The sequence below is a fragment of the Halichoeres trimaculatus genome, unplaced genomic scaffold (genome assembly GCF_033239565.1).
Source record: "Halichoeres trimaculatus isolate MK-OKI-2021-1 unplaced genomic scaffold, fHalTri1.1 fHalTri1_scaffold_5, whole genome shotgun sequence".
Taxonomy (NCBI): Eukaryota; Metazoa; Chordata; class Actinopteri; order Labriformes; family Labridae; genus Halichoeres; species Halichoeres trimaculatus.
In genome coordinates, this window is record NW_027437183.1 from 35,312,481 (window position 1) to 35,337,992 (window position 25,512).

Sequence of the window (25,512 nt, forward strand, 5' to 3'; positions counted from 1 at the left end):
AGACATGGACCTTTCCCTGGACTTGTCAGGTGAATGGGGCTCAAATTAAATCTAATAAGAAAAGTTTTCCTAAAAAAAATAAATAAATAAATAAAAAACATCTGGTTAGGTTTCAGTTTTGTAGTGTACCAACCCTCCTTAACAGACTTACTAACAGGAGACTCTTCTATCCTGTTAGTGATTCCTGCTCATATCATCGTTACACTCCTCTCATGACAGACCTTTAAACATGTCGATCTCCTCAGAGAAACACGGCTTCACACTGAGTCTGAGAATGATCTCTCATCGATTGGACTGTGTTGTGTTGCTCTCTGGTATGTCGTGTGAAGTTTTGTGTTGCTGTTGTTGCGTCACCCTATGACCCTCTTCATCCTGACCACACATGTTGCCTGGAAACAGCAGTGTCAGGATGAAGGACACTCAGCCGCTCAGAGGAGAGGACAGAGAGCCATCCTTCTCCATATCTGACTTCATTCAGTCATCCCATTGTTTACACATTATCTTCACATGTCTCAGTGTTCTCATATCAGTTCACTACATAATACAGCCAACAGCAAAAATGAAATGTTTGACCAATCAGGGAACAGCTCAGTCAAAAGGTCCAGACTTTATGATGCTCGTATAGACAGTATGAATGAACTAATTAGAAAACAGTGAGAGGGGAAACCTGTTGAAGCTTTTTCATGTGACATTTATTACCCTGAAGGTAGATCTGACATTTTTGCTTCAATCTCCCGGTAAATGACTCCTAAGTCACTTAATACAACCCCAATGTTGATCTAAAGCCTAATTAATACACTCGAGCACAATTAATACACCATCGATTCCAATTTTATAAATATACAAGAGCAGGGCGATTGATGGAAAAATAATCAAAACTGATATTCAGAGCTACTAACAGACGTGAAACCCATGCCAGCCAATCAGAATGAACCCTTGTCATCCAGCTGTGATGTTTAGGAACAGAAGCATCATGGAGGAAAACGCAAACACCGAAACAACAGCACATCATGAGCTGCTTGTCCCCAAAAGGAAGTCACTATCAGTTGTTTGGACACTTTGGCTATGTAAGGATAAAGTCAACCAAAAAGTCGTGAAGAACCTCTTTCATAAGGTGAAAGTTTTTTTCTACATCAAAAACACAGTATTAAAGTTATTTATTTTGCTTGCAAATACGCCTGTCACGATAATCAATTAATCAATTAACAGAACGATAAATAAAAACGTCCTCGGTAAGTTTGCCAGCCTCGATAAACTGACACGTGCATGCATGTTTGTTTTCCTCCTCTCTTTACACCAAAGAGGCTGAATGAGAAGATGGCTCACTACATCTATCTTTCCTAACATCAGGGTGCATAGGTTCTACAGCGGATTTAGCGGATTTGTAGCGGAGTGAGCATCTGTCAAAAATGCGATCTTTGGGGTGAAGACGGGGCTGCTCGCGCGCACACATGGAGAGGGCTAAAGCGAGCGTCCTGAGGGGTAAGGAGGAAACACACGCTAATATGAGTGATGGCACCAAAGATACGCTTCTTAAGCCGCCTGCCACAGTCCCAGTGTGGGAATATTTTGTTTTTTATCATGAACAAAGTGTGAGCTGATATGTCGCATTTGTTTGAAAATAGTGGCGACGAAGAAGAAGAAGGGGAGGTGCAGCGGAGCCTTGTTCTTTGACAATCAGCTCTTACTGAGGCTTTTGGTCTGCAAAGTAAATAGAAATAAAAGCACCAGATGGTGGGTGCTCAGAGACAGCTACATTGCCAAAGAAATGCAGCCCTTCAATACGGTTGAAAGCCAGAAATGTTCAAAATGTTTGACAGACAGTACGGATTGACAGGGAAAAAGTACATGTTACAAACAATTCAGGGACTGCATAAAATCCCTTTTATTTAGGCTATAGTTTTTTTTTTTGTTGTTTTTTTTGTTTTTGGAGTTTCGTTTCTTCTTTAGAGACAGGGTCTATGTTTTATTGTTTTTGATTAGTATTAATTATTTTCATTGACATGTATTTTTTTCTTAAAGAGAGTCCATTTCATTTTCATTGTATTTTTTTCTCTTTCTTGTTTGTTCAATTTATCATATTTTTTTTGTTTAATTTATTTTATTTAAAAGATCCTGACCTTTTAATTACAGTTAAATACTCTTAAGAAAATAAAATTTCTTGCTTTTAATATGGTGTACTCACTTTATCATCCCATTTATCATAATTACATAAATGAAAAAATGGAAAAAAAAATCAAAATAATATTGACAATAATATCGTTATCGGCAATAATATTTTGGAAAATTATCGTCTAGAAAAATTTGTTATCGTGACAGGCCTACTTACAAATAGTACAAGTTTTCTATTTTTTTTCTTTTTTATGATTTTTTTTTTTTTTCCCACAAAGCATTTCCATTCTATTTGATGTGTGTTTTCAATTCCATTGATTCAATAAATAACCTTTAATTGTTTATCCATACGTATTGGTTTCAGTTACATCTTTCAAAATTGTACAAATATTTACAAAACATAATCATGTATTAACATAAATCAAGGAGGAACATTAAATTAATCAGAACTTAGATTTTTGCCATAATCACCCTGCCCTGCTTAGTCATAAAATAAGCCATTGTCACCTGACAAAACCAGAAAAAATGTCTCATGCTGAGACAAAAATGAGGCCTGAGGAGTTTAAAAATGACATACTTTTTTTATATTGACACATTATTCTTGTTTCAAGAAACTAAACAACTTCATGTTCTGACCCCATTAGCAGAATTGTTTTTCTTTCATTCTGACAAGCAACTGTTGTAAAGGATGTTAAGCAACAGGCTGAAATGACACATCTCAAACGTCACTTTCCTGCCATGACTTGTTTCTTTCCTTCACAGCTCTCTGGGTTTCACAGCACATACAGGACCAGGCTTTGATAGCACACTTTGAGATCCTTCCATTCATCATAACATGCTCCCTAATAAATGGTAAACCATCTGCTGCGGAGCATCCTGTGAGATAAATCACTTTGTTTGAAATGCTAATTAGCCTGGCTAAAGAATTTTCCAGAGTCTGGTGACATTATCTCATCCTGAGGTTCCACTTTTTGTTTCTCCGTATTAAAAACCAGTTCAAAGAGGATTTCTAGACGTTTATGTTTTATTTTGTTTGAGAAAATTATCACAATAGGAATGATGAGTATTTGATATTGTCTCTTTCCCACATGAAGTCAATCAGAGGATAAACCTGTCACCATGACAGACACACACAGATAGACAGATAGACAGATAGATAGATAGATAGATAGATAGATAGATAGATAGATAGATAGATAGATAGATAGATAGATAGATAGATAGATAGATAGATAGATAGATAGATGGATAGATGGATAATGTTTTAAGACATTAAAAGCACTCTGCAGGAATTTTCCCTACTTCTTAGTTTACACAACATCCAAGCCGAGCTCTTCCTCCTTGGCTCAGTGCCACCAGCAGCCCACACCCGCTACCTCCAACCAACCTGGGCTTGTGAACAGGCTCACAAGCCCAGCAACCACCTGTAGCATCATGTTTCTAGGTGTGAGAGACTCAAGAGCCGTGTCTTGGCATGTTAGCACACGCTAATTACAGGTGGTCAGCAGAAAGCTAACTCATGCACTTTTCATCCCGTGCTGCTCTCCAAATTCCTGAAAACCAGTGAAAGTTGAGCCCAGCATCAGCCTTGTTCAGTACAAAGCTTGACTGTTTGGCGTTTTGTTTTACTTTGGTTGTTTTTCTTCTTCAGTGCTATGTCCACTATTGTAGCTGTTCAGGGTAGTTTCTCTGCTAATCAACATGCAAAGTCACTTGCACCATGGGCGCGTTGTGATTGGCTGAGGCAACTATGCTTACTCTTCACCCAGAAATGTCCTGAAACAAACATCAACTTACAGGCAGAAGAGGGGGTTGAGGCAGACACAGACACTAACACATGTATAAAGGCCCAGAGTAGACAAGTAAGCAGGAGTATTCCTGAAAAAGCTGACATTCTTTTTTTTTTTTTTTTTTTTGGGGGGGGGGGGGGGGGGTCCGGCAGAATCTACTTTTAATGACTAGCTGTATTTTTAATATTTTTATATTATATGTATCTATATTTTTAATACTAAGCACATTAAAAATTCTCTACAGGAGCTTTAAACATTTTTATTTTGCACAAATTATGAAACCATCTGTCCCTGACTGAGTGAAAAAAAGTTTACATATTGTACAAATGATTTTTAATATTCTTTATTCATGTCAGTGCAGACTTTTCTTGACTCTTTTGCTGTGTCTTGCTTTATGTTTGTGCATTTTTGTCTTTCTTAAACTGAAATAAAACAAATTGAGAAGTAAAAAAAGTCAAATGATCTTACATTGGAGGTCATGTAGAAATCCAGGATGAGTTAGGATTACTTTGCTGTTTCCAGGACTAGAAAAGAGACAACTTTGGCTTCAAATAACAGCTATTTAATATCAAATAAAAAAAATATGTTAATGAATTAAGAGATTAATTCATGAAAGCTGTTTTTATTCAATGTGTATCAAATGAAACGTGAAATAAATTCAGGAATGTGACCCTGAGGAAAGCCTGAGAGAAATAAGTTAATGAGCTAATTTTTATACGTTTTTTAGCTCCCTCCTCCTTAAGAAAGGCATCTGAATATAGATGAATGGGTTCAAATCCAGCATTTTTTTATACTGACTAATTAATTCCTTTTTTCATACTGAAAACTTTTGATACTTCCCTTTGTAGATATAGGATGTGAATACACTAATTTAAAACATTATGAGACTGCTCTGATAAATGCTCCTGAATTCTCCAAACTCTACCTTTACACTCCTATTCTTAGGCCCTGAGTTTGTGTGTGTGTGTGTGTGTGTGTGTGTGTGTGTGTGTGTGTGTGTGTGTGTGTGTGTGTGTGTGTGTGTGTGTGTGTGTGTGTGTGTGTGGCTCTTGTCGCTGCGCTGCTGTTGACACAGATCTTCAGATAGCAGATAGAGTCAAGTTAAGAAGAAGACATGATTGATCACGTCAGCCCGTGGGCCTCCCTCCTCCTCCAGCGGCTCCTCCTCCTCTACTGTACCCTCCTGGCTCATCATTCAAGCATCACAGCAGGAGGGGGGGTGCATCCTGTCCCTGCCCCACCCACTGCCAGCCGTCCCCTTACTCTGCCCTGAGGGACGAGCTCACCCTCCTCCACGCACGCAGGGAGGGAGCCAGAGCAGGGGCTGACAAAGCACTTTCTTTCAGCTTATCTGTCCCACCGTGCCAGCCTGCAAACCCCCGAGGCCCAAACACACAGATCCACACAAATACTTAACCCCCACCCTCACCCCTCACCCTCGCCCTGCCTGTCTTCACTCTTCTCCTTATTCTTCTTCTGCTGAGTTCAATTACATTAAAACAAGCTCAGAGCAGGGTGTGTTTGCACGTGTGAGCACGTGTGTGTGTGTGTGTTTGTGGAGGGGGGGTAAATTTCTGGTCAATTCAAAGATCAATAGAAATTGAGTTTGTTCTTCAAATGTGTTTATGTGGGAGAGCTGCAGCTCAAGAAGACCCCACCGCTTTGTTTTCTGAGCGACAAAACCAGCGAGGTGTGAGAGGCAGTTCCCCCAACACCTCATCGCTTCAGTTAACCTGCTGCTCCCAACGTCTGAAACATCTAAAGCTGATGATGTTTTCCTGACCTGGAGGTGTAATCATAGAGACTTAAAACTGTCTCTTCGTCTGAAAGAGGCTTTGAGCTGCCTGATCTTTGAATTTGATTTGAAAAGTGACAGAAAATGACAAGAAAATGGTTTCACAAGGCACATTTGAGCCACTTAACTCGACTATTTCACCTGATGTGATGTCTTTTTATTCTTCCTCCATTACTCCCCTTTAAATCTTTTTATCTTTACTCTAAAAATCCATCTTTTTCATCACACTTTTGTCTTTAATCTCCTCAGTCTTTTAAACTATGTTCTGTTCTTGCATTTTGAGAATTTTCTGGGCTTTTTTTTGATAAATGTATATTTTTTCATTCTCCTGAATCTCTGCCATGCTTGTTTGTCAAAGCACTCTAAAGATTTGTTTCTTACGGCGCTACATAAATACAGCTGAGAATGCCTAAAGGTTGTGTACAGTCAGATTTCTCCTCTATAAAGCCAAATAAACAAATCGTCACCAAATGTCAAGGTTTTAGGGCTGGAACTGACAATTATTATAAAATTTGATAAATCTGCAGATTGTTGATTTGATAAATCAGATATCAAAGATACATATTTCTTTCTTCTTTGTCTTAAAAATTGTAGTTTCTAAACAGAAACAATGGTTTTGAAAATAAAAGTGCACGTAACAGTTGTTTTTGATTTTTTTTCTTATTTTCAACCTGACTGTTCTCTCTGCCTCTGTCATTTTTCACATATATCATGATCTCATACAATTATTTTTAATTTCTTTAATTTATTTTAATTTAACTTTTTTTTCCATTTTTAACAGGTTAAAAGAAAAAAAAACAATAAAAAAAAGCAAGTGTTTGGACAATAAAAAAAAAAGAATAAAGAGATGGCACTTTAAAAATGTAGACAATCATACCTTGTTTGAAAGGGTGTAGGAAGAAGTGGATACAAGTATCTGGTCCTACCCCTTTTATTGCTGTGTTTTAATCATTTAATCAGTCTGAGCATGTGAAGAAAACAAAACAGGAGAAAAGAAAATGCATCACAGTAAAGTCACATTGCTTACTGTTCTGTATTCATTTTTTTCTCACTTCTTGCTTGTATCCAATCAGGATGAGGTTTCTGTAAATTTGTCTGAACTTATTTTGTAACTTACAAGAATGAACTATTTAACTTAAATGTATTGTTATTTTACTTCTTTAGGTATTTTTTTATCTTTGTAATATTTTGAGTTCATTCTAGGGCTGGGCAACGATTAAAACTTTTAATTGAAATTAATCGAATGATTTCCCTGATTAATCATAATTAATTGCATTGTAAATTAAAAATCTAATAATGAATTCATAAGCAGTGTATAGTGCACTTTAATTGGAATGTTCTGCCATATGAATGAAAGTGCCATAACATCTGTCATGCAAACACTAAATCAGTTATACAGTAATAGTTACATCACATATTTAGTGCAAATCAAATTTACAAAATGTAAATACAAAATTAAAGCTTATTGCCACTGTCAGGGCATTAAAGTGATACTCTGGGATGGAACAAGTTGGGTCCTATCTCAAGGTTTAGGGCAGAAATTACCCCTACAGCAGTGTTTTTATGCAGCAGAAGCCCAGAGCGCTCACACCAAACACCCCCTCCCTGCTCCTCTGCAGGTTTCCTATGCATTGAGATGGGGCCATATTTTACTTGACCAAAAACACAAATAAACTGACTCCCATCGAAAAAATCTGATATCTGTTTGCATTCACGCTTTATTTAGAGAATTTTCAGCGCGTTACTTTCACACAAAAACACTTCTAAATAAGGCTCTAGTTCTCATCGTGTCTCTTCGTCCTGGCAGACTACCTGTGTTTGTTTATATCTGGCACGCCGCGCACGCAGACTGATACACTAAGCGGCGAGCGCCTTTAAGTTCCGTGGCATTGCCCCTCTTCTCCATGCTTATTTTGGTTACTCATTGTGTTTTTCCACCAATTTCACTTCTGGTTCCGGTCAGCAACAGACATTTACAAAATAAAAGCATGTGAGGAACATGCACTAATGTGCGATAAAATATTCAACGGCGTTGATAGATTGACGGGTTAATGCGAAAATAACGCGTTAACTTGCCCAGCACTAGTTTATTCATTAATTCTGCTGAAACAGTGCAGTTCAAACAGAAGTCAAAATTTCCTCTATTCCTGAAGATATCTGGCAAATAAAGGCTGTTCTGATTCTGATTCTGATCTGCAGGTTTTCATTTCAACTCTGCTTTTTTTGTTTTCAAATAATGCATAAGAAAAAAAAAATAACTAAAATTGCGTGCTAAATCGCAATCGCAATATTGGTCCAAAAAAATTGTTCAGCCTTAACATACAGGCTGTTTTTTGAAGAAGCATATTCCTCTGAGACTGTGTTTGTTTTCTCTTTATTTATTCATTGTTTACTTCCAATACTAGCTTTACCATACTTTTACCACACTACACTCATGTTTAATCTTCCTCAGTGGCAGTAATCATTCAACACATCACATTAATAATTTAATATGCAGCATTCACTTTTATTAACAGATATTAAATCACAATATTTTTTTGTCTTTTTTAAGTAAGAGGTTTTATGTCTCAATCAGAGAGGAGAGGACAGTGGATAGAGTCAGAGACACAGGAACAACACAGGCAGGACCCTAACATCTGCTCGAGTACGACAGTCTCTTTTAACTCAACCACTAGGCCGGACCAAAGGGTGCTGGTTCAGAAACATTTGCTGGATTTCTCTTAGTGGAGAATCTAAGAGCTGGAACCACCATAAGACCATGCCAATTCAATTTACTAAATAGTAAAAAATACTTCTTATATGTGTTTACAAAGACAATATATAAGCTATTGAATTATTTATATACATAATAATAGCCCGTATTCAAAAATACTTAATGAAATCTGCATTAACAAAAAGAAAAGTGTTAAACCAGCCAAAATCTAAAGGGAATCAAGCAGCTTGGAGCATAAAACCAAACCAGTTAAAGGAAAACATAAATCACAGCCCCGTGAAGAACATTTCACCTTAAAATATTTTAAGAAAGATTTTTTTTTAATTAACTGACAGACAGTTTTGTTTCCTAACAAAACATGTGGAAGGGTAAGTTTGGGAAATGTCTTTGGTACAATGACTACAAATGATGAAAAAAAAAGTGGACATAAATCATCTCATAAAAAAATCCACAGTCAAGGAATTGAGGGTAACAGATAATTAAAATATTATCCAGACCTGTGTTCGTCTGTTTTCTAGATCATCTTTGTTCAGTTAAGAAAAAATAAACTGTCTTTAAGTCAACATTTCACCCTGTCATTATTTGGATGTATAGTCCAACAATTCTGGTTCCTGTTTCTTTCACTCCTGTTTTTACAGTGCTCTTACAGTATCAAATCTTACCAAGTGTTTTTGTCTTAGTTTTAGTAAAATTAGCATATTGTGCTTGATATGAGCCACATTCACCTGAACGGTCCAGAAAAACGGCATTTTTCAAGGAATCAAAGAACAAAAAAAATAGTTCTGAATTGTATTTAACAAGTAGGTCAAATTTCAGTTTTTTTACAGTGTTATTTTTGGCCATTACTCATTTTTCTCCTCATATGGTCTGTTTATTATTCTGTGATCTAGAGGCACATGTGAATAAACGCCGGAGGAAACACTCCGTGAAACTGTCCACGTAAGTCACGCTGAGTGAGCTCAGAGCAGAGCAGAGTTAGAGGAATTTTAATCTTGGAAATGTCAATAAATCTTCAGTCACCCGCGTGGGGGCACGATATGAGCTGGCGCCTGGAACGGACACTGGCTGCAAGGCATTGTGGGGCTTACTTTAAGCCTGAGACAGGTCGATGTGGGACATATCAGGAAATGATAAAAAACAAACTAGAAGAGAGTGGAGTGAAGTCGAGAAATGTGGGAGAAAAAATCCGTTTAGATAACCACTGAAAACTCCTCCAGCCACTCCTTCCCCTTCACCTCTCCACACCTTCACTTCCAGCTCCTCATCCTCTGCGCGGCACTAACACCGAGTTTGGAGCACTTAAAAAGTTAATGGCTTCAGGGCGTTCTCCAAGTTCAAAAGTTCACTCTTTACGATCTCCTGAGCCTGACTGACCACCTCCAAATAACAACATTCCGACCTCTGTTCCCAGCAAACCCGACCCCTGATCCGCTGCACAGCTCAAAAAGCAGCAAACACACAAAATAAAGAGAATTCATCATTTTCACTCCAGAAACACCAAACACATCACCTAGCATGGTGTGGATTCTGCAGCTACAGCAAACAATTCCCTTCAGCTTCCAGGACGAGCTGTTAAAGGCTTAAAAGTTTGATTTCAGGTGACAAAAAAGAAATCCCGTCCACGGTGCTCTCTCCTGTTTCTGCGTTAACAGGTGTGCAGTGCGAAAAGTGACATGAGGGCTCGTGACTGTGAGATATCAGCATGATGAGCTGATGAGGCTAATGAAAAACAGAGCGGCCACGCTGACATGTCTGCAGGTGAGGAAAGGTGTGTTACACACGACACGTGCGCGTGCAGCAGCAGCACGGGTCGTGTTCGCTTACCGTTCACGGACTTGGCGTTGTTCCTCTCCGGGTAATCGAACCCATTCGCCCTCTTCTCTATCTCCATCCTGGAGCATGGGCTGATCCCGAGTCAGCCCCGCGAAGCGTCTCACCGCTGGTCCGTGCAGGCGGCTGCTGTGACGGTGGTGGAGGGGTGACGGCGCTGCTGCTGCTGCTGCTGAAGGTGCAACTGAAGCTAATTGCTGCTTTGTCCCTGTCCTCTGCCCGGCTGGCTCACTGCTCAGGCCGCCGTCCCATGATGCCGCCTCCTGCTCGCAGTCAGCGTGGAATAACTGGGTCCACACCCCCAGGGGTGGTGCGTTCACTGACTCTGTGGAGGGTAGAGAACGACTGCGTCTCATAAAAAAAAATCATAAAAAAAAATAAATAAAAGAAATAAAAGAAATAATAATAACGTTTGAGTTACTTTCAATTAATTATGTGAAAAATGAAAGTAAAAAAAAAATGCTTTTACATTTTAAAGTTCCTTAAAAGATAATAGTAGGTCTTAAATATTTATAAAACTGTATCTTTTAAAGGAAAAATAAACATTTATGCATTTATCTTTTAAAAAAGTTTTTCTTTTGTTTTTATTTTCCATTACTGACTTTTGATTGTAATTTTACAAAGGGAGAACACTTTCTGTGCGCGAAGCGTAGCAAACGATAACCTGTTGACAAGTTTCGGAGGAGAAAATAAACGCAACACACTCTCAAACACAGACTCGAATGCTTTTATAAGGCCAAATATATACCAATAAGATTTAATTTATCAAATACTTTGCTCACCAGTGTTCCATGCTACGATAATAACGTCTAGCATCACAGTGTCCGGTTTCTCCTGTGTTTCGTAAATGTACATACACACAAACATAAGGTTACGCAACAGATAGACTTCACCACGGGGACATTTAGGGATATGAAGTCCACTTCTTGAAAAGAATGCTTTCGATTTTCGAAAAGTCAGGCTTAAAGCTTGTATGAGAATACTTTATTTGTTTGTACTCTTCTCTGTTTTATTGTGGCTGATAGAAGATGCGCATCAACACAGCGCTCGAAGTTTCAAACACACCGGAGATGGAACTGTCTGGGGAAGTTGCGACCAAGCAGCGCCCACTGGTGGTCACTATGTATCATGAGTGATGAAAAGCTAGAAATATTCCTCGGCCCATTTTTTCGAATAGTTTTACCTGGATCGGAAAGATCTGTATGGAATTGAATTTTAAAATTGAGTATATCAAAAGTAGAGATGGGATCCTGTTCTTACAAAAGTAGGATATACATTCCAGAATCCAGATCAAACGCTGATTCTGGGTGGCTTTATGTTAAAAATCAGGATTGTCCCGATCCCAAGGGTGGATTCAGGGTGGATGTTGTTGTAGTTGTTTTGTTTGTTTGTTGTTTGTTGTTGTTTGTTGTTGTTGTTTTTTTTAACAGAGATTTAACTGCACATATGAAAGAACTACCAGCATGTGCACTGATATTTTTTCTTGTCCTAGAAAAAATATAACTTTGATTTTATAATAATATTAACAATGGTTTTTAAGTACTCCACATTTACTTGAAATATTAGTATTATTGTATCTAATTATCTTGTATCTAATTTGCTACTTGGTTGTTTACTTGTGTTTTTTTTTTTTTTTTTTTTTTTTCTCGATTTTTTTTTTTTTACAGCATTTTACAATGTAAATTTAAATGGCATTATCTGGTAAAATTTACTCAGTTACAGTTTTTATTTTCAGTCACTTTGGTACATTAATTGAATCATCCTCGCCATTTCCAAAACAGTAAGTGGATTTCTCAAAACAGATGGTACTAATTGCAGAACAGAAAAAACCATGGATTACCTGCAAAAGCCAGTCTCTTTCTCAAAATCCCTCAAAACTAAGTTTCTGTGTCAGTGAACGTGTCAGTGCATCAGAATGACGATTCCTTGTGTCAGTGTGAATGGATTATCACTCAAAGAAATACCTTGTAGTGTTTCAAAAAAAATGATAGCTACATTCCCAGCCGTCCGTGAGTGACGCAAGAGTAATTACGTCAGTGTCAGCGGCTGGTGAGTGATCAGTTGTCAGTTGTGTCCGAAATATTGCTTTAATTTAGCTGATTGAGTGGACTATAGAGTCCAGTATCTAATCCCCTATAAAGTAAGTAGTGAGTTTCGTAAACAATTGAGGGTCATTCTCAAAATACGGTGACAAACATGTCCCTGCATATCCCAGACACATAAATACTTGAAATTTTAAAATATTATCCACATTAAAGCAAAATGATTTTATTCAATACAATTTAAATGATAGGTTCAGTTCATTTATTTGCAATTTTATTTTTTTATATCAGTTTTAATTCCCTTTTCATCTAAAAGAACACTTGTTCCACTGCCATGATTCCATGCTATTGGACAATGTAAGAATATTTCTTCTCTTTTTGTTTAAAAAAAATGATAATTGGTCAATTATGGAAAATCACGGGGCTAAATAGCCTATATAAATTGAGTTAAAACTTTATTGGCGTTTTAATGATAAGGAAATATTTTTACAAGAATATCTGTCATTTGATTGGGTGTCATTGGTGTTACTGGTATCACAGACCTTTATTTTGAAAGGACAAGAATATGTAAGACAACTCCCAAGGTCAGAAAGAAGAAGAAGAAGAAGAAGAAGAAGAAGAAGAAGAAGAAGAAGAAGAAGAAGAAGAAGAGGAGGAGGAGGAGGAGCCATTTCAGTCAATATATAGTAAGTGTCTTTTTACTGAGTGAAAGTAATATATTTTCAATTAAAATGTCACCTTTCTATGTGATTCTTTTTGTTTTGTCATTACTTTCATTTGCACCAGAACGACATATTCTTATGGGGGAAAAACAGGTTTATGAGCATAATTTATAGATTTTAAAATGCTGACTCATGCTAGCTTTGAGCTAGCTTGGACACTGTTTTGTGTAATTAGCCTGTTATAGACATTTGTCATTGGTGTTACTGTCATTACAGCCTTTGCCTGTAACACCAATAACTATAGACCTATGTGTGTCAATAGCCTGTTTTAGCTCAACTAAATTAACAAATTGATATACATTTGATATGAAATTAAACAGTTATTTAGATTATTTTCATACTTATTGCAGAATTATGAGTGTGTTAATCTAATTTACAGGGGCACTATGGCAAAAATAAGTGCAGCTGGGAAACAACGATTGTACAGGCAGAGAAAAATGCTGATGCTGCGCTTACAGCTTTTTATCCACAAAAGAGAAAATAAACTTATTTACATGACATCAAAACAGGAAAGAGGAAAAGGATAAAATACTTAAGTGAAAGAGAAAAGAGAGTTCAGCGAAGGAGTGGAGAGTGAACCAGGCAAGGCACAGACAGAGTCAGAGAAGAACAGCAGTGTGAGCCTGGATGAAGTTGCCTTAACATCAAGGTTAGCCAAATATTTAGGCCAGGAATTTATTAGAGAATAAACATTGATATCAATCAGATAAAATGTTGCCAAGGAATTGCATTGTCTCCTTTGTCCAACAGTTTGAATGCCTGGAGCGCTTCCCTAATGTTATGCAAAGACTTACTTTTACTCTTACTTCTTCTTTTCAGAGATAAAGCCAGAGAGATGAAAACATGGAGAGAAAAAAAATTCAAAGAAAAGCCAAAAACTGCAAGAAGAAATTCAAGAAAAAAAAGAGAAAATGTGAAAAATACAAAGAGAGGTTCTATCAACTGAAGGCTACAGCTACATCAAACCCAGGCAGTCCCAAAGAGAAAACAAGAGCAGTCTTAAACAGCAATTCCTCCATCAGAAAAACATTTAACTTCCAATATGCATTAATGCAGACATTAAAGAGACAAAAAGCTTCCAAAATAAAAAAAGGGAAGATCAGACCCTTCACTGGCAAACTCATTAAGAAATACAAATTCAGAGCACTCTGTAAATAGACAATTGGATTTAAATGGAAGCCAATTCAAAACAAATCCAGAGACAACAGAAATAATATATTATAATAATTCATTGTTTGACGTGCGTCACAAACTCATTGTGCAAAGGTCTTAACTGTTAGTTGAATCAAGAGTTCTTGTGTTGAACATGATTTTATACACAGAATTGTTCTTGTTAATGAAGAAGGGGTAATATGTTTTTATTCTTTATTCTGTCCCTCTGGTTCTCCTGTAATATGTCACACAATTATGTGTTTTAGAAAATCCTTTTTTTGCCGTCAAAGGTTTTTTTATTTTATTTTATTTTCATTTTTCATTTATTTATTTATTCATTTATTTTGTTTTATTTTATTTTATTTTATTGTTTTTGTTGTTGTTTTTGTTGTTGCTGTTGTTGTTTTTTTCAGAAAACTCTTATTTCAGCTCTCTCCTTCACAAAACCTCCTCTAGAGGCCTGTTGAGAGTCAAATCTTTGAGCAGTCCTTTGTGTTTGAGGCCCGCCCCTTCAATGTGTCATCGATCAGTTAAGAGATCCTGATTTTAAGACTTCTTACATTTTTATTCTCTAGAGTGGGCCGTTTTGATTGGAAAAATTAAAGGGATTTCAATTATTATTCCATAATATGTCAGTCAAGTTTGCACACTCCATCTGAAACTTTCTTTCATCATTATTTATGACTTTTTGCATCTGCCCAGTTCATTTCCAAGGTAGTTTGGCAATTCAAATGATGTTATAAGTTTGCCTTATAACATCACATTTTAACATTTTCTGACATATTTTCTCTACACATTTCAGGGGAAGTTTAGTTGATGAATGAAGACCTGTCTATATGTGTGTGTGCATGTCAGTCTGTGTGTGTGCATGTCTGTGTGTGTGTGTGTGTGTGTGTGTGTGTGTGTGTGTGTGTGTGTGTGTGTGTGTGTGTGTGTGTGTGTGTGCCTGTGTGTGTGCCTGTGTGTGTGTGTGTGTGCCTGTGTATGTGTGTACACCATAGACTGTAAAATAAATGGACATCATCTTGCTCGGCTCAAAGTGAGCTCACCGCTAAAACTGCTCCCCCTGGTGGCTGGCTGCAGTATAGGTCCAAAAATCTGTCTCTCCAGTCATTTCAGATGGGCTGAGGTCACACTTAAAAAAATTAATACTCTTCAAAAAACTGTCTCTCACGTCTGATTGTTGTGGTGATTTGAAGATATCATTTGGCTGCTTTGTATTCAGGTCCTCTATTTTCTGGAGAGTTTTGTTTTCATTAGTAATAAGAGGTGAAAAACAAGGTTTTATGTAATGTTTAACGATGACTGACAGCTGCTGTTCTTGTGGGGTTTTTTTCCGGGGATTGTAAAATATGTCAAGAGGTAGAGTCAAGAAATGATTAGACTCTCAAATTATTATTATTATTTTTTTGTCACCCAGCTCCACTTAGATTCTCCTAGAATCCCTCACAGGCTCTACTGCTCAGACTCTGGCTGCACAACTGCTTTAATGGCTGCGCCTGTGAAGGTGAATTTTGGCTTCAAAACAGTACAATGGTAACTGGCAGAGCCACACTGTCCACTCTTTATACAGTCTATGGTGTGCATGCTGTGCATACCTTAAACATACTAAAAGACGCTGTTCAGGATCAATTTCTTGATCACTGCTTGATGATCCCATTTTTCTCGTCCTGCGAATTTTTCACAGTTAATAGAACATAAACGCATGGGATTCAGTGTCCAAGTGTCTGTGTGTGAAGTTTTTTTTTTTTGGATTACTGATCCAAAAAAACACAACCCGAAAAAAAAAAGACTTAGTGTGCAAAGACCTTAACTCTGCAATCAGATAAAAGTCCCCCAGAGCTAGTGGCTAAACCCAAATTCAATAACCAGGAAGGCAGAGGGGCAGGACGTGATGAGACATGTCGTCACATAGACAGAAAATTAGGAGTGAAGCTGCAGAGGTTTATCGTGTCCAATACTTTGGTGAATGCAGAGTTTACCGACAAGTTACAGACCGTTTGAGAATAGCAAACTTTGTGCATAATATTTTTTACTGCTTCAGCAAAATGTGGGTTGTCTGAACTTGATTTGCTAATTGTGATTAGCACATTAGCATGTATTTTTTGTGTCGTAGGAGTTGTCGTAGTGTACTGTTAGCATGTGTTAGTGTTGTTAGCTAGTTTGAATCTTATATGCAGTCAGTGTGAAAGGTAAAGAAACTTTAGAGGACTAATATAAGACTGAGAAATGTGTTAGTGTTCACAGTGAACCAGGACGCTCTCGTTGGAGCTGCTGGAAGATAGACGTCTCCCATGACATCAGCTACTACTTCATTCTGCTCTGTTTGCTGCCACTCTGTGAGCCCTCCCTCATTCATCTACCCATTAACCATCACCATGCTCCTCCTCTTCATCCTCACTGCTGAGGAGAACTGAAGGACTGTGAGTTACCACATAGTGCACATGCTACTTCATTGTATGCTTTATTTAACCTGTGATAATTTTGGTTTGACAAACAATACTTGTTTTAATGGATGTTTCAAGTTTACCTAATTCAAAAAATGTGAATCCAAAGTTAAGTCTCTGCATCACATTTCACTTTAAAGGTTTTTTTTTTTTTTAATTTAACTAAAGGAATATTGCTGTTACAAAACCATTCTTATCAGTATTAAAACACACACATTTACAATATCCTACTAAGTGTAGGCACCACCAGTATTTCTGAGATTCATTAGACATCTCAAAGGTTTAGAAATCAGTAATTTTCATGTAGTTACACTGATAAACAGTTAGCAAAAATAGAAAAATACCCAGGGCCCTGCTCATGCTATTACAACATCATTTTATTTTTTCAATATTCATAAAGCTACATGGCTCAGGACACATGCTACACTTTTAAGATTGGTTTAGTAGCAGTCTATATTTAGCGCAGCTGGCAGCCCTGTGCTCTGAGACATGTCTGTAATGTGCAGGGGCGTATTTAGCTTTTTGGGGGCCCAAGGCAAACTCAGTCAATGGGGCCCTCCATGTCCTTGTAGCTCATCTTCCTCAGAGCTAGACTGGCCTTCCCTGGGTCCACTGTCTCTTTCCCAGAATCAAGGCATGAGACAGTGCTAATCTTGTACATGGTAACTTAACACAACTAAATGCATTTCCTCAAGTTCTGTACTTTAGTTTGATTTTGAAAAAAGTGAATACATAATTTAGTCCACTTTGTCCTGGATCTGAAATCTTTTCTGGTCAATTGACAGCTTATTTGTCCCACAGTGGGGAATTTACAGAGTAACAGTAACAAACAAGAAAGTATGAAGTGAAAAACATTACAATAGGTAAATATTGAAAAAAGTAATTTAGTAAAGAAAAAATATGTAAATATCAAGCACAACATAAAACTGGGAAAAAAAAAAAAACTACTGAAAGAGGTGATATTTACAGTTACCATACTTTTTGTTACTATTATTTTAAAGTTAATGTATTTTTATTTGACCCCCTGTCCAGTGAGTTATGTATCAAAAAAAGAGATTTTGTAGAATAATGTTTCTCACCAACTCAAAAAGTTTGATTTTGAGAAAATTATCCTGTTTCCTGGGCTAGATAAAGTCCTTAAAATCCTAAAAGTCTTTTTAAAAATTAGAGCAACATTGTTTTTATTTCTGACTTGGTTGAAAATAAGAAAAAAAATGGGGAAAAGATGTTTTTTTACCACTTTCTTCCCGAATCAAATTTTCAGATGTGTTGTAACAAGGAAGGGAGGGGGAGTACCCAAAAAATCATTAGAGATTAAGCCTTTTGATGTATTTTGAAGCATGTGAAGTAAGATTTAGAAAAAAGAAATGCTTTCAAATGAAGAAAACTTCATAAATCGGTTTTTAAGAGATGCTTTGGGGGCCCTGGGAATCTTGGGGCCCCAGGCAACTGTTTGTGTTTGCCTAATTGTAGCTCCGCCCCTGGTAATGTGAACAGGAAATCATGCAACATGTGTCCTCACCTTTGTACTGTTAGTCCAGATCTTTACTGGACTTGTTCAAGTTGCTATGAATGGAAACAGGAGCTGAAACCTTTAAAGAAAGGACTTATCATGACTAACAATAGACACCACTCACTAACAGTTTTACTTCTTTTTACACCTCACGCCACAACATAAAAACACTCCTTACATGAAATATGAATGAACCATTGAATGTTTTTTTTTTTGTTTTTTTTTTATGCATGTTCAGAAAGATGCCACATAAAGTGCCACAGAGAAAATGAAAGAGGTCTGGGGAGAGGCACAGGGATTTGGGAAGGTGGAGAGGAGAGGAGAGGTCCTCCAGCTCTGTGGCTGCGTCACTTTTAGGAGGTCCCAGGGTTGCGTCCAGACTGATTCAAGTTCTGGGAGAGGAGCATTTGCCTCTCTGTGAGCCTCTGGTGAGCTGATTTATACATCTCCATCTCTCGTCTGGTAGCAGCGTTTGTCCTCCTCTCCTCCAGTATGGCTGCTTTAAACTCTTCCTCCCTGGCGCTGGTCCTTGCTTGAAGCTCCTCGTATTCTTTCTGGACCTTATTCTTGGCCTGGAGCTGAGCGTTTAGCTTCTCCACCTCTTGTCCAAACATCTGCTCTCTATGAGCAGCAAACTGCTTCAGGGAGGTCATCTCCTGCGCCATCTTCTGGCAGGCTGCTTGATGCTCAGCTTTTAAGGAGGTGATTGCTGACCGGTCCTTGGAAGCACTGTTCGTCTTGTGCTGCTGGAGCTCACTCTGTAGTGACTGCAGCACCTGCTCAGCGTGCTGCATATGAGCCTGGTAGGTCTGGCTCTGCTCTGCCATTTTCTGACGCAGGGCGTTTTGCTCTTTCGTCATGGCTTCAATGGCGGCCCTGTCCTTAGACACCTTGTCATCATGAGCCTGTGTTTGTCTCTGAAGCTCCTGCTGCAGGATGTTTGCTGTCTGCCTGACAGTGAGCAGATCAGCTTGGTGCCTCTTGTTTTCCTCCGCTGTCTTCTGGAGGAGAGCTTGCTGTTCAGCTCTGAGGGATGTGTGAGCACCCTGATCCTGAAGAGCTTTGTTGTTGGCGCTCTTCTGCTCCTGCAGCTCACGCTGTTGTGACTGTAGCACCTGCTCGGCGTACTTGAGATGAGCCTGGTATTTCTGGCTCTCTTCTGCCATCTTTTGACGCAGGGCGTTGTTTTCCCTCGTCATGGCTTCCATGGTAGCCTTGTCCTCTGTGCTCTTCTGCAGCAGGGCGTTATGCTCTCTGGTCATCGCCGCCATGGTGGCCTGATCTTGTGCGACCTTGTCAGCATAGACCTGAACTTGTTTTCTGAGGTCTTCCACCATCTTCTTGGCGTCATGTGTCTGACTTTGGTGCAGGACTTGCAGCTGGCTATGAGCACCTTTGAGCTTTTCCAGCTCCTTCTGTAGGCGTCTGTTCCTCCACCTCTCGAGGTCCAGCTGAGCGTTGTCCACCTCCATGTGGTCATTCCCACCATTAGCTGCCTTCGTGGTCTGCAACAGCTGCATGGGAGGAATTTGGGCTGAGGCATTTTTCAGCAGTGCCTCCAGCTCCTTGCACCTGTTCTCGTGGACCTTTCTGAGATTTTTCTCTTTGAGGAGATTCCTCTTGGCCACGTCCAGGTCTTTGCAGAGTGCAGCCTTCTCCTTTTTCTCTAGCTGGCAGGTGTTCCTCTCTTGATTCAGCATCTGGTTGAGCCTGCCTGCATCTCGGCGGAGTTTATCCACCTCTAACGTGCTGGTGTTCACAGCTTTTCCCTGGACCTGATTTTTGAAGGTCTTCAGGTTGAGCTTGCTTCTCACCTTGTTGCTGTTCATGGCGTTGTTGTGAGCAGTTCTTTTTCTGCAGGTCTTTCTGCCGACCTGAGAGTTTCCTGCTTCCTTTTTCTGATACATTTTCTGATTTGTTGGCTCTTAATCAGACACTTGTGTTTCCAGCAAACGACCAGTTTGAAATGACCACTTGGAAAGCTGCTCTCTCATAGACCTGCTCATGGAAAAGGCTCCACTGTGACTCATAATGAAGAGGTTCCAGAATTCTGTTTGTTCTCAGGTTTGAACTCAAATTCAAATGTAAACATGTAGAGGCCACACTTCCACATTCTAAAATGTCACATTACTTGTTTGGGAAATTTATTTCAAAGTATGATTAGAATGAGTTTCCTTTCTTAAATCAAGAGCATTTTTAATTGATTTGAGAGCAGTTTTTTTTTTTTTTATTATTCATTTTGATTCTGTCTCTCAAAACTCTGCTCTTTCACTCAAATTTGCTCTGTGAGTGCTCAAACTGCATCCTCACATCATATACCTGGTGTTATGCCTGAACAATACTACACTTGTATGACAGTAAATAAGCGACCTTACCTTGATTAGCTAATGTGTTCATGTATCTATAACACCAGGTATATGATCAAATACTCAGTACACAGCCTAATATAGTTTTCATTAGTGAATTTAAAACAACTTGCCTGATTTCCTTGACTTTATATGTTGTCCCGCTAGCTTCATGATGGTGACATTGTTTTCTTCACCAGCACACCACAAAGAGCACCGTGTCATGCAGTTATGACTACACAATACAGCTATTTCAGTAAAACACATGGGCGCTTGTATAGTTATTAAATGATATCTTTATTCATTATTATCTTTAATGATACCTTTCGTTGCTAGGCCCAAGTAGCTGCCTGTTGCAGCAACTCTCTCTTCTTTGTCCGTTTCTTGTAAAAAAATTTTCATCTCTTTTTCGTCATCTTTGTATTTGGAGTGGATCATTACTTTGTATGGTTCATTGTTGGTCATGGACACCAAACTTTTTGTGGCTTCAGCAATATTTTTACTACTTTTCTCCTGTGTTTGTCTGGAGATCCTACATGTAACCATGGCCACATTGTTTACATGTGAAATTAGCTGAGAGAAAACACGAGAAAAACACGATCACAGTACAAAAGGTGAAGAAACAAAGGAGACTTCTCTGTGACTCCCCTTTGAATCTGTATTAAAAAATTGTGGCTGAGGAAGGTCAGTTGTTGTCCAACACTAGCTTCTGTCGGAGGAGACCCTTCTGGGTTGTTACACCCACTGAAAGAGACAGAGACACTTGCCTATGTAAAACACATTAATCTACAGTACATGACACATACCCTGAAAAAACTGTGACTTTTGGGCAACAATGCAACAATTCTAAAGAACGTCATTACAGAGAATGCAGAGAGGGCAAGCTGAATGTTTATCCTCTTGTAAGAAATCCCTCAGATGAGGACACAACGGTCACACAGTGGTGCCTTGAAAAAGTGAGCCATTCAAAACCAGGCGAGGAAGAGAAGAAAAGTTCTGTTACATTCAAGAAGACACTCACATTAACAGAGGAGGAACTTCTATCTCAGTTCCGAGACAGATTCCCCAGATTCAGAAAACATATCTTTAACATACAGCAGTACAAATCCTATAAATTAATCTGCGAACAGATGACCGTGAAAGTCTGTCTCGTTCATGTGGATTTCAGCAAAAATTACAACAACACATTTGCTAATGAGAACTAGTCTGTGCATTTTGGAGGGTCCCATAAACAGGTTTCTCTTCATACAGCTGTCCTGTATAATAAGGGTCAAAATCCAGTCCCTTTTAGCTCAGTGTCCCCCAGCAGAAAGGATCCTGCAGCCATATGGGCCCACTTAAACCCAGTGCTAGATATGATAAAAGCACAGCACCCAGCAGTGACAAATCTGCACTTTTTTAGTGATGGTCCTACCACACAGTACAGACAGAAGGGGAATTTCTTCCTCCTGTCTACAGAGCCATCACTTAAAGGTTTTGATAATGTGACCTGGAGCTTTTTTGAAGCTAGTCATGGAAAGGGAGCGCCTGGTGGCAGTTGAAAAGACAAGCTGATACTTTGGCCAGGCAATGTCAAGATACTGAAGATGCAGAGACATTCTACAGCAATGTAAAAACAGCTGGAACATCTGTAAAGTTGTTTTTATAGGCGAGGATGAGGTGACAGCACAGGCTCAAAGGCTGGAAAACGTCCCTCTCCTCCATATTAAAGGGAGAATGAATGTTCACCAAGTGATTTCCACCACTCCTGGAACAGTCAGATACAGGGACATCAGTTGCTTTTTTCAGCTAGCAAAAGGAGTGTGGGACTGTCCCTGTTACAAGCTTCAAGAAAATACTTTTTTAATGGAGGAGAACACAGTTGAAAAAAAATGAGATCGATCCCATAAAGTAGAGATACTTAAAACTTGCATGTAAAAATTACAAAAAGAAAAAATCAAAAAATATTTAGTCTTTTTGACAAATATGAATTTACGGCTATTTCAGAGCTGCAGAGGCTAGTGCCTTGTTTGTTGGCACTTGTATGTTTGCACTAATAACAGAGAGTTGAAATAGCTCTTGAAGTTTGTTTATCGTTAAGCCTGTTTACTCCATGTTATAGACATTTTAATGACTGTTTTAATGGAAGTCTTCAGCTGTTTTATTGTTTTTAAAATGTCAGGTCAATGACTGTTTTGTTAGTTTTTGTGAGATGACTGTAAGTCATTCAGTCATCCTTGCCACTTTTCTTCTCCCTTCATCAGCTATAAATGAAAACAGTTCCTTAATTGTATTTGTACTGAGTTAAAATGCATGAAATTAATTGAAATTGATATTAAATTAACTGTTATACGGTGTTGTACAGTGTCTTTCTTTGAATGTTACGTTTAACAATAAATGGAAACTAATTGTCATACAGTGTACAGTCTTTGGTGTCACATTTGCATCATTGGTGAAACTACCAAAAATCTGAAGGTCATATAACATGAGACATTGTTTAAGATATTATTACTTATGCCATTGCAATTTAACTTTTATCCAAATATGCTATTATTTGACTTCATCCAAATTTCAGTGATTTTATCAGTATATTTTATCTTTTATCAAAAGTAAACATATTCTCCAGTCAAACGTTATCACTGGAATTGAGTAATAATGTTAAATATTGAAAAAAGTAAATTAAAAAAAATACTGTTCTTTGTCATAGTTTTTTCACTAGTTTCCAGATGTTGTGATATGTGTCTTTTGATCCATTTTATTGCATTCATGAATCTTGTGATAACAACCTACAGCGTGTTAACAGCAATGACAAAATTAATAAATAAATAAATACATCATTAAAAAAACGTGAAAATTTTTTAAAAAGACAAATGTTCTAGTTGTCCATTATAGTTGGAAACATGGTGAACATACTGATAAATACTTCCCGTTGAATTATATTTATAAAAACGGAATTGTTATTATTATTATTATTATTATTATTATTATTATTATTATTATTATTATTATTATTATTATTATTATGTTACGTTTTTGACTTGGAAAAATCACCGTTTTTGATAATAACCCTTGATGATTTCACATTTTTTTCTTTAGTTACCTTCCGAGGTCACGCACTGTATCCATGGCAACAACAACGTGACCTTTGAACCCGGTTACTTTAGCGCTCCGAACTTGCATTATTTCACTTTGTAAACAAAATCGACTGCTGCCGGACCTGTTACAAATCGCTCTGCTAAAAAGTAGAAATTTGTTAAAAAGCACAATCTTTACCTACACTTGCACACTTGGATACCTAATAAAGAGGAACACCTGCAAAGACCTTCGTGCTCAAGGATTTCGAGCGAAGAAATGGCGTTTAACTCTCGCCCTGCTGACCACCAGCCTCTGCTGGCCTCGTCCAGCCACCGACAACGAAGTCCAATAGTGAGACATCTTTAAATTTCCACAATAAAGCGACTTATTTATCTGAACTTAACTCATTTGATACTTTTTACTGAAGGTTTGGCTCATTTATGTTGAAGGGTTGAGTTTGAAAACAGTAAATCAGAATTTGAATGACATGCTAAGGGATTTGGAGGTTTTGGTTTTACTCAACATTATCTTGATCCAAAAGGTTTTTGCTCGTTTGAAACTTTCCGATTTAACCGGAACAAACCGTGAAATGAAATCCTCACGATTTACTGGTTGGGAAACTAGTTTACTTCAGTCTTAATATTATTTTCTTAAATTACCGTCAAAATTTGATCATGAAAGATGGCGACTGGGCCTGTTTGGTTCTCTGTTAAATAATGCTAACAATATGTTTTGGTTTTTAACGTGTGAGATGATGGAAGGCAGAGTTAAAGTTTATTTGAACCACTTTGCAGCTGTTTTGTTATTAATATAAAAATGAGTCCGTTAATAGTGATTTATTTTCATGTGTTTAGCTTGTTCATTTTGTATTTTGATCTTTAACGAGGAGAAGAGTGTTTGAAAAACAGCCGCTATGTTACGCACATGATTTCCCGCTCATATCTCTGTTATAAAATCAGAAAAGAAAACGGTTTGGTGTCAAGAGGCAGACAGTTTTATCCAGCTGTTATATTTAACTAAACTTTGACTATAGTTAACAGGTTAGTTTAAATGGAACACTCATTGTAGATGTGCGTACTGACGCAGGAGCTTTGTCCCACATCTGTGGACCATATGAGCACAGCTCAGAGTGTCACACAGAAAACTGCAGACCACAGAGATTGATACCTGCTTCTAAAACACAGTTTTCACCTAGTCATGAAAAACCCTCTTCTTGTAATTTGATCTAATACGATCATGTCTTCTCTGTGTTTTTGATGTGTTTGGGTTTAATTCAAATTTGATGCAGCGTGACTGAAGTTTGCTCTGTTATTAACTTTATATTCTGTCATTATAAAGAAGTATGGACAGGTTTTAAAAATAAAGAAACAGATCAGGAACATGGTCATGAAGAGAAAGTGCTGACACAGGACTCCTTATGGACAGACTGATGTTTTATGAGTTTTGATACAACATCAGGAACAAAATCCAGAAATCTCTTTAAAAACATCAAACTTTACCTTTTTTTAATGTTATAATAATAAAAATAAAACATAACCTTTTTAAAAGCTTTCTGTAAATTGATCAAATGATATTCATTCATCTCTGCCTTATAGAGCAAAAAATGAATCAAGCAGTTTTAAAGCAGTGAGTCTGTTTCAGAGTCCCTGTTCTCTGCAGCTGTTTACTGTTCTTTAGATGCTCTAACACACAGGTCTGCAGCAGTGACTGTGAATATGTGATTATTGACGGAACAAACAAAGATCAGCTCTGTCTGCCAGCTTTGTGTCTCACTCTGTTTGTTGGACGCTCACATCTCAACTTTGTGCTGTTTTCTTTGTTTTTCAGACTTTGGACGTCCGTCTTCTGCTGCTGCTGCTCCTCTTTCTGCCCCTGCTTTTTCTGCCACCACTGTTCTTTCGGCTCCTGCTCCTCTTCCTGCTCCTCTCTCTGTCCATGTTCCTTCTGCTACCTTTCCTTTTGCTCCTGCATCTGCTCCCCCTGCAGCTTTCTGCTCC

The 25,512-nt window shown here is 38.0% G+C and overlaps 1 protein-coding gene across 1 annotated transcript in view; it reads right to left on the reverse strand.

Moving 5' to 3' along the window:
• nr6a1a (nuclear receptor subfamily 6, group A, member 1a) overlaps positions 1-10,549 on the reverse strand; it is a 141,695-nt gene extending 131,146 nt beyond the window's left edge. Inside the window, exon 1 of the mRNA XM_074670957.1 lies at positions 10,235-10,549. Within this exon, the coding sequence (XP_074527058.1) occupies positions 10,235-10,301 (67 nt within the window). The 5' untranslated portion in view covers positions 10,302-10,549. The remainder of the gene's footprint in view (positions 1-10,234) is intronic.
• Between the last annotated feature and the right edge of the window lie 14,963 nt (positions 10,550-25,512).